At 38.7% G+C, this 12,344-nt stretch overlaps 1 protein-coding gene across 1 annotated transcript in view; it reads right to left on the reverse strand.

The window, feature by feature from the left end:
- The window catches only part of FBXO30 (F-box protein 30), a 20,377-nt gene that overhangs the window by 7,370 nt on the left and 663 nt on the right, over positions 1 to 12,344 (reverse strand). Inside the window, exon 2 of the mRNA XM_049654483.1 lies at positions 2,264 to 4,301. Coding sequence (XP_049510440.1) covers positions 2,264 to 4,285 — 2,022 coding nt within the window. The 5' untranslated portion in view covers positions 4,286 to 4,301. The remainder of the gene's footprint in view (positions 1 to 2,263; positions 4,302 to 12,344) is intronic.

Consider the following 12,344-nt stretch of genomic DNA (forward strand, 5'->3'; position numbering starts at 1 on the left):
AAAAATTTTTTTTTAATGTTTATTTATTTTTGAGACAGAGAGAGACAGAGCATGAACAGGGGAGGGGCAGAGAGAGAGGGAGACACAGAATCCGAAGCAGGCTCCAGGCTCCGAGCTGTCAGCACAGAGCCCGACGCGGGGCTCGAACTCACGGACCGTGAGATCATGACCTGAGCCGAAGTCGGACGCTTCACCGACCGAGCCACCCAGGCGCCCCAAAAAATATATATATTTCTAAGGTGCCTGGGTGACTCAGCCGATTGAGCGTCTGACTTCAGCTCAGGTCATGATCTCACCATTTGTGAGTATGATCCCCACACTGAACTTGCTCCTGTCAACCTGTAAGCTCAGAGCCCAATTTGGATCTTCTGTCCACCCCCCTCTGCCCTTCCCCCCCACCTCTCTCTCTCTCTCTCAAACAATGAAACATTAAAAAATATACTTAAAACAAGAAAATATTTCTCACTCTAGTCCTTATGGAGAGAATATGCTGGAGAAGGACCCAATTAGGAACAGAAACCCAGTTAGGCTACTGCGGTAAGCAAGAGAGAGCCGAAGGGGACAGAGCTAAGGAAATGGCAGTGGAAACAATAAAACAAACCGGAGTGGTATGAAGAAGGGAGACTCAGGAAGACTTTGTGATTACGTACACATGGAAATAAAGGGGGGAAAAAGAAGTCAACCCTACCTCCCAAACTCCTACTTTAGGCAATCTGATAGATGATAAGGCCACCTGCTGAGATTAGGGGGGATAGAGATGTAGATGTAGAGTAGGTTGGACATGATGAGTTTGATGGCCCTGTGAGACAGTCAAGTGGAAATGTCCAGGAGATGCTTGTACAGTCTAGAGTTCAGGAGAAAGCAGCCAGGATACAGATGTGTGAGTACTCTGCGTAAATGATGGCAATTTAAACTCCAAGAGTAGATGAGATTTTCTGCAGGAACAGAATTCCCAGAAAGTATGTTACCTCATAGGTCAATACTAATGAGCAAGGACAAAAAGAGACCACACTCAGAGTATCCCATCCCGAATGGGAGAAAGACACCACGTCACCTGTATGTGTATGCAGGTACACAGCAAGTATGAAACCTTCTGCCACTAGAATTCCCATTTGGGAAAAAAATGATAAAATAGTGTATTCATTTGTTGGTCAAAGCTTCACGAGAGCACACAAGATGTAGAATTCTATTCTGAAAAACTGGAGCAAATGAATAAAAGTCAGAGAAAACCTAAGGGTGATAAGAACAAAGCTAGAGATTTGAAACCTGTGCAACCAAGGTGAAGATTCTTCCACTTTATAAAATGCAAAATGTCACATTATAAATGTTCTAAAATGAAAATCTGCAATAAAAGATACTTGTAATGCCTTCTAGTTTCTCTTAGATGGTACCTCAGAAAGTGGGCAAAAGTAGGGGCCCCAGGGTGGCTCAGTCGGTACAGCATGCGACTCTTGATCTCAACATTGTGAGATTGAGCCCCATGATGGGCATAAAAATTACTCTGAAAAAATAATTAAAAAATTATAAAGATAAAAAGAAGGTGGACAAAAGTAGACTTTTCACAAGAGAAAATGGTGGAGCCAGGATTCGTTCCCAGGTCGGCCTCAATCCCCAGCACAAGTCTCCAATATGCAACACTCTCTTGTACAGTCCTACATCCAGAGCCCCCACCCCTAGTATCAAGTCCAACTTCAACCTACCACATTTCCACATCTATCCATTTATGCTCTCTATCCCCCCAAATACTCCGCTGATCACTTACTAATAGAAGCACTTGTAACTTTTTTCATCTCTCCCTATTTAAGTTCTACCTGAAATAACCAAATTCTAAGAAAGAAATTGCTAGGAATGGAGAGAAACTGCCAATTGTAAGCAGTGAGAAACCTTGTCCTCGCTTCCTTCATCGTCCTATAGTGAAAATGTTTCAGATGGAACTCAAAATAGAAGGTGGTTAACATGGATTCAAAAGGAGTTGTTACAGAAGAATTGAATAAGGACAGAACTGCTCAACTAAAAAACCACAAGTGGCCTCTTACACATCAGAATGCCAAATTAGAACCCAATACTAGGATGTCTGCAGTAAATGTGTGATTATGACAAACAATTCTAGCCTAGTTTTCTATTAACTATCATTATGTTTAAAAAGTCTGTCAGATTGAAGAATGGTCAATTTTTCAACAAGATCTTAATTTTATTAATTCTGCAACATTAAGTGTCTACCATATGTCAATTAACGAGATGATACAGTTGAGATTAAACCAACCTTTTCTTTTATTTGCCATGATGAATTTCCTTCTGGATACTTCTTTTTCCCCCACTGCAGTATGACCATTCCACGCGACTGAAGCAGGCTGCCACATACATCCCTCATTAACTTGGATACACATGACAGCTGGCATAAACTGAAGCCATCAAGAAAGCCTGCAATATGTTGTAGGACCTCAAAAGGAAGACTACTTAGATGGTCACTATGTAATCCCAACACACAGTTTCTAGCAGGCTCCACTAATACGGTAGATACACAAGGCTGAACTCCAAATGACCTCAAATGGCGGTCATGTATAATCTTTGCTCCTTGGGTTGATGGACAAAATCTACGCTGAGAGTAGGTACAACCATAATATGCTAAAGGACACCTCTGTTCCATCCAGCCATTGAGTCCAGCATGAATGTCACCATGCACATTCTTAAAATGGGAAGAAAATTCTTTTCTTCTAAATAACTGTCCACAAACAAATGTAAACATTGAACGCTGCTTGGGTTGATACCTAGCAACACATTCCAATACTAAATCCAGCCCAAGTGTCTGAAAAGGACTTGGATTTGAAAGCTGTGGATTGGCATGATCACAAGCAGAAGCTGAAGCTATCTCCCCAACCATTGTATTTGTAGCTAATATTGCAGATGGAAGTGAAAAAGTCTGAGTCCCAAAATCAATGTGATATACATCAACCATGCGACTATCAGATATACCCCTCCCACCTGGAGAATCTCCTAGACAAAACAGTAATGCTGCTGTGATTAGATCTATTCCTTGGAGGCCCATTGGATCTTCTGCAACTTCCAAATCTGATGTATCTACTGCTTTATCTTCTTTTGGTTTGGACCAACATGAATTAGAAAGAAATCTGAATGAAGGAGGATGACTGAAAGATAAGACATCCACATTCCTCAAGTCCCCTAAGTCTACTTTTCTCCAACACAATTCTCCTTCATCCTCACCATCTGGCATGAGGATGTGCTGAACTGTGCCATTAGGCAAAGCATTAAGCTGTGCTGCTACTGAAAGTGAACTGGAAGGATCTGAAGTGCCATCTGATGCTATACATTCTCCATTTGTTAAGTTACTTTGTTTTGAATCACCATGTAATTTCTGACTTTGGTCTATGGCCTGTGTACATATATTTTCCAAAGAAAAGCCATTACAAAGAGCAGAAGTGCCATAAGAACTGGTGTTCGAGTCATACAATAAATCACTTGAGCCATTTTGTTCAGACTGGAAATTCAGACTTGTGTCATTATGATCAATTCCACCTACTGCTCCTATCTCCTCCTCATAAAGATGGTCCTGGTCTTTCAAGTGTCTATTCTGCAAGCTTTCTCTGGCATTTTGCTCTTCATTCACTTCATTTGCGGAAGCACAAAGACTTGTACTTAACATGCCAATGTCTCTTGTGGCGGTATTCAGGATATCTAAGGCAGCAGCCAAACTTCTGGTTGTTTCTACAGTAGCTTGATAAAGCGCACCATAAGATTCTTCATCAACAGAGACCAAACCATTAGTATGTGGTATTTCCGGGACACTTGATTTAACTGAGATTTGTTCTCTAGGTTCTGCCACTTTATCAGTTGCTTTTGACATCATGGTGGCTACTTTGAGAGACTCTAAGAGCATCCTTTGGTCTTGAAGGGCCAAGGCCATATCTAATTGTGCCACTTCATCGACATCTCTGCTTAGATTTTCATACGATTTCCGATCTGCGTAACTAACTGGCCATCGGTTCCACTCCATAGTACAGCACACCACACTTGCAGGACACATTTCCAGATGTTCAGCAACTTTATTTCGAGCCATTGTAAACGGACATCCGAAATCACTATTTAAGCAAGGCACTCGTTCAAATGGACATAAGAGTCGGTGCTCATCAGCTTTACAAGAATGGAAAACTGCTCCACAAACCAGTGGACAACCAATCAAGTCACAGGAGATCCCAGGCTCCGGTCTGATCATACACCGTCTACTGACACAAGTCACACAGTGTGAATGCTGCAGCTCCTCCTCCATAATGGCCAGTCCAGCTCTACTTGTTGAGATGGAAAAAAGATAATTAGTTAGGCAAAAAGTGGTCGATTTTTAAAAATTGTTGAATAATATAAATCAAGTCATAAAGGTGTACTGACTTACTGCAGGAGGAAATACATAAAATAAACATATTTAACAAGTTTACTTTACATACAATCAGTCCGTCTTGAAACAACTTAAGCACTTCAAAGAACCGCAGTTCATTTTCATATATCATGTAACAATATACCTAAAGAGGTCAAGTGGTCCAAAATATAATACTTGAATTCTAGTATACTGTGTAGTATATAAATTGATGCCAAAAACAAATTAATGCATATCTAACTTATAAATTCCAAGAATGTTTTAGCTTTTATTTTTTTAAGACTGATTCTGAAGCACCCAGACTGCAGAAATCTCATCATTTCTTAAAAGGGAATGATCTAAATTTCATGAATATACTTAACTAAAAGTATTAGAAGCTTTTGTTTGATTCCCTCTAAATATATGAATTCATTTAGGATTTCGTCTATTGATCACTCCTTCTACACAGTGATCACCATAGTGAGCCTTAATTAGAACACAGAGGGAATTTACCCACAAACCTAAGTTCCAGTTCAGTTGGTGGTTATGGGCAAATCATTTACTTCTGAGGGTCACAGTTTCCATTCATTCATCAAACATCTATTTATTGTTTAACTAGTATGCACCAGGCACTGTGTTTGGTGTGGCAATATAAAGATTATTAGTAAGACATGGTGCCTCCTCTCAATGAACTACAGCAGGTCAGAGACACAACAGTAAAAATCATGTCACATATTATGTGATCGATTTGACAGAAGTAGAATGGTAACACGGAGAACGTAATTATCGGCATGGTAGGGGCTAGAGAATTCACAGTAGTCTCGAAAGACGGGAAATCTTAAGCATAGGAGGGGAGACTTGGAAAGGTAGGGAAGTATTCAATGTTGAAGTAATGACATATGTAAATACAGAAAAGTAAGAATTGGCAAAACATATTCAGGGAACTTCAAGTTTCCTAGTGTTGCTGGATCATAAGGTGAAACACTACATAGCTGTGGGAGATGAGGCAGGATACTAGAAATAAAGCAAATCATTAAGACTGCGCTATATGCTACTCTCAGGAGGTCAGACTTTAAGTAATAGGAAGTCACTGAGGATTTGAGCAAAGAAATAGTATCTATAAAATATTAGGAAGGGTTTACAGATACCTAATGGTCTTTCCTGCCTTTATCATGAAAAATTTTATACAAAAATAAGAGAAAACATCAGCAAAATATACTGATATAATTACTGACACTATGCACTGTATTTTTTTTCTCTTATCTTCAACATCTTTACTGACTTGTTCCTATGAGCAGTAAAAACCTAAAAAACTATTTCATCTTTAAAAACCTAAATAATAAAACAATATCCTCCTTCTACTACCATTCTTTTTTCCTAGTCAAGCTTTCAGAAGGGAAGAAAACAAAAACAAACCTTCAACTCTCCCATGTACTCTTCTGCCCTCTAATCAGTCTTTATTTTTACCACCAGTCATTAAAATGGCTCTGAGATCCTCAATGCTAAATCCAAAGGGCATTTTTTCCAGACCTCACCTTCCTTGGCCATTTCCTTTATTATGCTGACTATTCCCTCCCTTTTGACATATTTATCTTTCCTTTAGTTTTCAAGATGTCACATTTCCCTGATTTCGCACGCCCCCCCGCCCCCATCTCTTTGATTATTCTTTAATCTTTTCTTCTACAATATTTCTCTTCTTCAGGGAGCATGTCATTTCTTGCTCATTCTATACATTCCCCTCGGGTGCTCTCAACTTCTCAAAAGCTTCAATTACCACCCATATGCTGAAAACTGATCTATACCACTTGCCCGGACCCCTCTTCCAAACTTTGGATCTGTACAGCCGATTGCTTATTATACATCTCTACTTCTACATGCACAAGCAACTCATCTCAACGTTTCCCAAATTAAATTACATTGTAATAGATAATAATTTTCTGGGTAAGAAGTCGATTCTTAGCCTATTTTCTTCACTTCAGGGCATAAAAGATCACTAGCTCTCTGACATATTTTTCCATAAATGCTACCTGGGTTCCAGGTGGCTAATGTAAACTAACTACTCCCAAATTTGCTTTTTATTTCCCTCCAGTCCAGGGTTGATTTTTGCCAAACAATAACAAAAGTCTACCTAATACTGACAGAGCTCTTGATTAAGTGGAAAAATTTCTGAGTTGGTATTGTGGCACTTACTGATGCCTGGAGGGTAAAAACCAAAACACACATTTAACAAGAAAACTGTATCTTTAAATTGTGTTTAAAAATTACAAATTATGAGTTAAATACTTCTGAATGTTTATCCCCATAAATTTTACAGGTTAAGACAGAACCTGTATGTTAAACACACACATGCTCACAGAGTCATAATAGAAGAAATGACAAGACTAATGATGACAAACATTTGTAAATTGAGCAGAGGTTCAAAGAGAAATGTTAGTAAGAATTAAGACAAATTTTACTGAGTGATTAGATTGTGAAAACAGCTGTAGCTTTCTTATTTTGCAATAAGACTGAGTTCTTCTCACGTGCTGAGGGGTTATAAGCTTGACTGTTACTAAGAGAGAACCTAAAAATACACGCAGTTCTAAAGAAGTGACCACTGCTCTCACAACTTGTAGAAACACTTTATGTTATGTGCATATCACATGACCACACAGGCAGAACACATCTCAAAAACATCACTTAATTCTAAAATAGCAACTGCTACAAACAACTAAGTTAAATGCAAAACAGCGACAACTTTGAAAGGAAGATGTAGAAGGGCTCTCAAGCTTCACAATAGTTTGTTCCACACTACTCCCCTCGGAATAAGAAAAATGTTTTTAAAAAAAATAAAAAGAAATAAAAGCATCCACAGCAATGAGTCTACAATATTTATTTACTGAAGTAGACTTCGAAGGAAAAAAAAATACTAATTATGTACCAATTTTATCCCTGATGTATATCATTTCATGTAATGTCCCTTAATACTCACAACAACCCAGAGGAAACTGAGGCTCAAAAAGGTTTAAGTGACTTGCCCAAGGTCATCCACCTAGTAAGTGGCAGAGCTAGGATTTACGTCTGTATCTGATCAATGCACGCGGACAACAACAGATATGTTTACTCATAAAAGCTTAAGAAAATAGGCAGTACACTTCAGTAACTGGTGATCCAATTTTAAGATGTTATTTGAGGAATGGAGATTACACAACTTTGCTTGTAGTTTATTCCAACACTTAGTCACCCCTGTGGTCAAGAAAGTCTTTTTGGTCCTTTGTAATTACAATAGCACATAACTTCACTTTGAAAGTGTTTAAAACTACTTTTAAAATAACCTACATTTGTAATACTCAGTATAAACTTATGGAACAAGAATACAAATTTAACAATTCTCAAAACAGCCATATAAAGTAGGAATCAAGTTTAATTCCATTTTACAAGTGAATATATTCAAAAATAAGTTAAGAAAATGCACTAGATAATACCCAAAGTGTATTCTGGGGATAGAATCCTCAGCTTAAAAATTTTAAACTTCCAGATCCATTCTTTTTCTAATCAAGATCATCACCAAATTAAATATACCTCCATAAAGTATTTTATAATTGGTCATAAATCCTGTGAAATGGGTTTAAAGCATCCGTCCCTGACTTATCAGTTGAACAGTGACACAGCAGACTCAGTAGAAAACAAGTTGCTAAAACTGAGCCTTCAAATTAAAGATAAGCTTAATTGAAAACTCAGCATTAAATTTTCTTAAACTCTCTTTAAAAAGAATCTTAACATTCCATATAACATCTCTTTTAATTTACACTTAAAATTGAATGACTGGGAAAAGTCTCATTAGACTACAAAATATTTGTAAATGATTAAATGCTTTACAATAGTGTCAATTTTCTCCAACAGAAATTCTTGGCCAACTCATACTCTCTGACTGACAAGCAATCCATAAAAATAGTTTTTAAGACGTGCCATTTTCTCGTACAGTGAAATGAGGCCTTGTCATTTAAGGCTATTTCTAGACATAAAAATAACTGCCCTCAAAAACCCATTTCTTTATTTTTCCAAATTCATCAAAGTAAGCAAGGAGATAAATAAATACAACATTGCAAGTTGGCATGACGTTACAACACTAAGTCAAGTCGCCCAAAGCACTCAACGCAGCTTGTTGCTACCTATGTCTCTGCTGGCAAGACCCATGCACACACGCACACCTCCCCTCCAACTCCTGCCTCGAATCTTAAGTTGCAGCTTAAATGTTATTTTCCACACACCAAAGACAAGGTATGGATTTCACATTATGCTGTGGGCTCAGTACACTCTGCATTCTTCCTTGGTAATACCAGTCGCAATTCTTTAAGTAAATCGTTATCCTTTAATAACTACCTGCACAGGAAAACTTCAAGCTTCATGAAGGAGACAGAACCATCTCTGTCTCATCCATTCTTGTGTTCCCTTATTCCAGACTGCCTAATTGGAGCTTCACTTATTTTAGAAACATGAATAAATGAAAGAATTATACTACAAGAAAGAGCCAAATGGATTCCAAAACAAAATGAGATTCCTGATGTCATGGGAGTCTACATACTTCACAAAAAAATACAACCTTACAGACCTAGTATTAGACAATCAGACTGAGCCAAAATTACCTCACTGTACCAGCTATAAAAAGTCAGTAATGCTCAAACATTTACTGAGGACCTAAGTTATACGTTCCAAGCATTATATACAGAGTAAACTGACTACGAAAAAAGCAAATCAAAGGGAAAAGGAAGTCAAAGAAAGTTGATTTCAACCTCTCATTATTTTAAAATCTTAAAAAATAATAGTCATAAAAGGTACAGGCGTAAATGTTTGCCTGTATATTGTCCCACTATTTTAACTCCCTAATCAACTCTGTGCCGTTTCAAAAAGCAAAGCAGAGAGAGGTGGAGGTGTGTGCACATGTGCACGTGCCTGAGTAGGTATATGGTTAAGAAGCTCCAAAAAGGAAGTGGCATCAGCCTACTGCTTAATGTTACAGCTACTACAGTACTAGATGAAACAGAATTCCACTTAAACAATAAAATGTTGTTTCAAAGTAAGGCTGAAAAGGAACAATAGACAGACATGTCCAATTAGTTAACACAAGCAAGTCTACAACTGAAATCTGACATTTAGCAATCAGTTATAAGCGGCTCCAAGCAAGTCTCATGCTACAGTTGGAGGCACTGGCCATAGTAATACAATTAACTGTACAATATTAAATAGAAACACCTGCTGGGTGATTTGCAGATCAAGCGCAATCAGTATTAAAGACCATAATAAATCTATAACCTCAGTTGGACATCTTATTTCACTGGTTTAAAAAGGAGCGGGAGAGGGGGGTGGCAGTGACTAGGCAAGATTGAAAATCCACTATCCTTAAACTTCCAACTCAAAGCACATGCCCTCCTGATGAGTCCAAAATGGCTAAATGGGTTACACTGTATACATTCTTTGTATTCGATTTTGGTTCTGCCTTTTTATTTATAGAATCATGACCTAATTATACGGAATTTCTTTTCAAATTTTTAACTATTTCCCTTTTGATATAATCAAAACATATATCTTCTAGTCTAAATATGGTCATGAGTAGTTTATTCCAAAGTGAAGTTCTAACTGCTTGCAATGTTCTCCACTAAATAAGCAAATGAAACTATTACAGACTTAAATTAAAATAATATTAACAAATACTTAATACTCAGACCAGACCTATTTGAGCAGATATTCAGATAAAAATAATCCACCCAAATGGTGGTACTCAGCTTACTGAAATGAGCATCATGGCAGAGGGGAATGGGCTTCCAAGGAATCTCAGCTTTGTGACCTTGAGGCTATTACTCTATTGTTAAAACAACCTGGAACTCTATAAAGGTTAGTTATAATAACATGCGCCCAACAGGATACAATGTATTCCTCAGAAAAAGATGTACTTCACTTTACACAACAGCCACATTTACATACACAAAGCTTAATGTAAAATAATGTTTTATATCAAGTCATTTATAATTATAAAGCTTACCAAAAGCAACCGTATGAGGAAACAACCTATATTAACATTATCCACACACACACAAGACCTATCCTTTTTATAAAAGATTTCTGGACTGGGTTTTAATTGGGGTATGTCTGTAATTATCTAACTGCCTACAGCATAAAAACCATTAGTCTAATGGTTCACATAGTTCTCACAAAGTTCAATCAAACTGAACATAGTTCATAGTTCATCTCGCATAGTTCATCAAACTGAAATTGAAATTAAATATTTTATATAGCTTTTTCATTGAAGACTTTGTCAAAGAATTCTACAAATACAATGCCCTTTTAATGAAACAGGCATAGGAACTCGGTTAAAAGATGTATCCAAAATCATACAAAATAGCACAGGGCTTACCCCACTGAAAGTCACATTTCTGTAATATACTAGATCAAAGAGTAAACACGAATATGTGGTGACCTTAAAGTACCCCTCTAACTATATACATTATCTCAAAGTATTACCACTCTTTCATAGGTATTGTATTAGGATACTTTGTATTTTTTAAAAGTCTCCAATGGTAGATAGGGAGAAATACTGGGTTGAAATTAAACACCTAGCACACTTGGAATGCATAAAAGTTTGCCTATACCAGAAACTTCAGTTCTCTGGAAACACTCATAGAACTCCACCCGCTAACAAGTCCAGAGCCACAAAAAAAGCTTATGTCACTGCATTAAAGTATTAGGTGAAAACAAGTTGGCAATGTAAAAGTTGCCAAAACACCATGTTATCCTCAATTAGGCTTCTGGAGTAAGAAACAGTGACTAAGCATAAAGAACAGTGATTCAGCGAAAACTGCATACTGAAAAATTAAACCCTTAGAAAAATCCTAAACATACATTTTAAGCTACTCTTTTTTTTAAAAGAGTTTAAAAAAGTTTAAAAAAGCTTTTTTTTAAGCTACCCCTTTGCTGCGTCGAAAACTGGAGTGCTACTTTGTAAAACCTTAGCAAATATGAGCAAAGGCAAAAATCTGCTCATGTAACTTACTAGGTCTCTAAAGGATACAACAGTATTGAAATGCAGAAAAACAAAATAAAATTAAGTTTAAAAAGTTTGGGAGGTTTGTATTTAAAGAGTTTTAAGTTAATCTACACGGATATCAGAATGCCCATAAATAGCTTCCTCTTGGATCAGAGTCAACAAAGTAATTACGGAATAAAAGGTCAATTCCTTCCCAACCATCTTTTATCTAGGACTTACGACAGAGCTCAGAAAGAAAAACAAGAGAGGGGAACGGAGTGCAAGAACCATGGTAAACAACATACTGTTCTGCCCGTCTGTCTCTATCCTCCCAAATATACACGTTAAAAACATACTCAAAGGAGGTTACTTTGAATTCAACGTGCACTCCGTGGCCCCCTTCCAAGCACTGTTCCACGGACAGGACACAAATAACTTGGAAACGGTCATGCCCCCCAGATCCAGAAAATCAGGAAGTTTCTCTTTAATAAGGGCTCTCAGAGGCTAAGGCTAAGATCCGCTCACTACCATGAATGGAAAAGTTACCAACTTCACTCATCCCGTGAAGACAGTAAATAATGCCTCCCAATCTTCCTTTAACCCGTCTGTCCCCAAACAACCCAAGTTTCCCAACGGCAAAAGGAAAGAGAAGCCGGGTTTTCAAGGTTCGGAGGGCTTCCCAAGTTCACCCCCCGCTTCACCCCTCCCTCCCTCCCCAGCACACGGACGGACACGCCACCCAGGTGACACGGGGGTCGCGGCTCGCGCGTGGGTCGCCATTGCTGACCGCCTGCCTCCCCCGCGGGCCGGGCAGGACGACCTGCGCGGACGCCCACGCCGCGGACGCCCTGTGGGCGCGCCAGGCCAGGCCGGCCGGGGACCCGCGGGGCCGGCGCGGGCCGTGTTTACTCCGCCCAGGCCCGGCCCGCCGCCCACCGAGGCCGCCGCCGCCCCGGCCGCGGGCCTCGCACTGCCCGA

The sequence above is a fragment of the Panthera uncia genome (assembly GCF_023721935.1).
Source record: "Panthera uncia isolate 11264 chromosome B2 unlocalized genomic scaffold, Puncia_PCG_1.0 HiC_scaffold_24, whole genome shotgun sequence".
Lineage (NCBI taxonomy): Eukaryota > Metazoa > Chordata > Mammalia > Carnivora > Felidae > Panthera > Panthera uncia.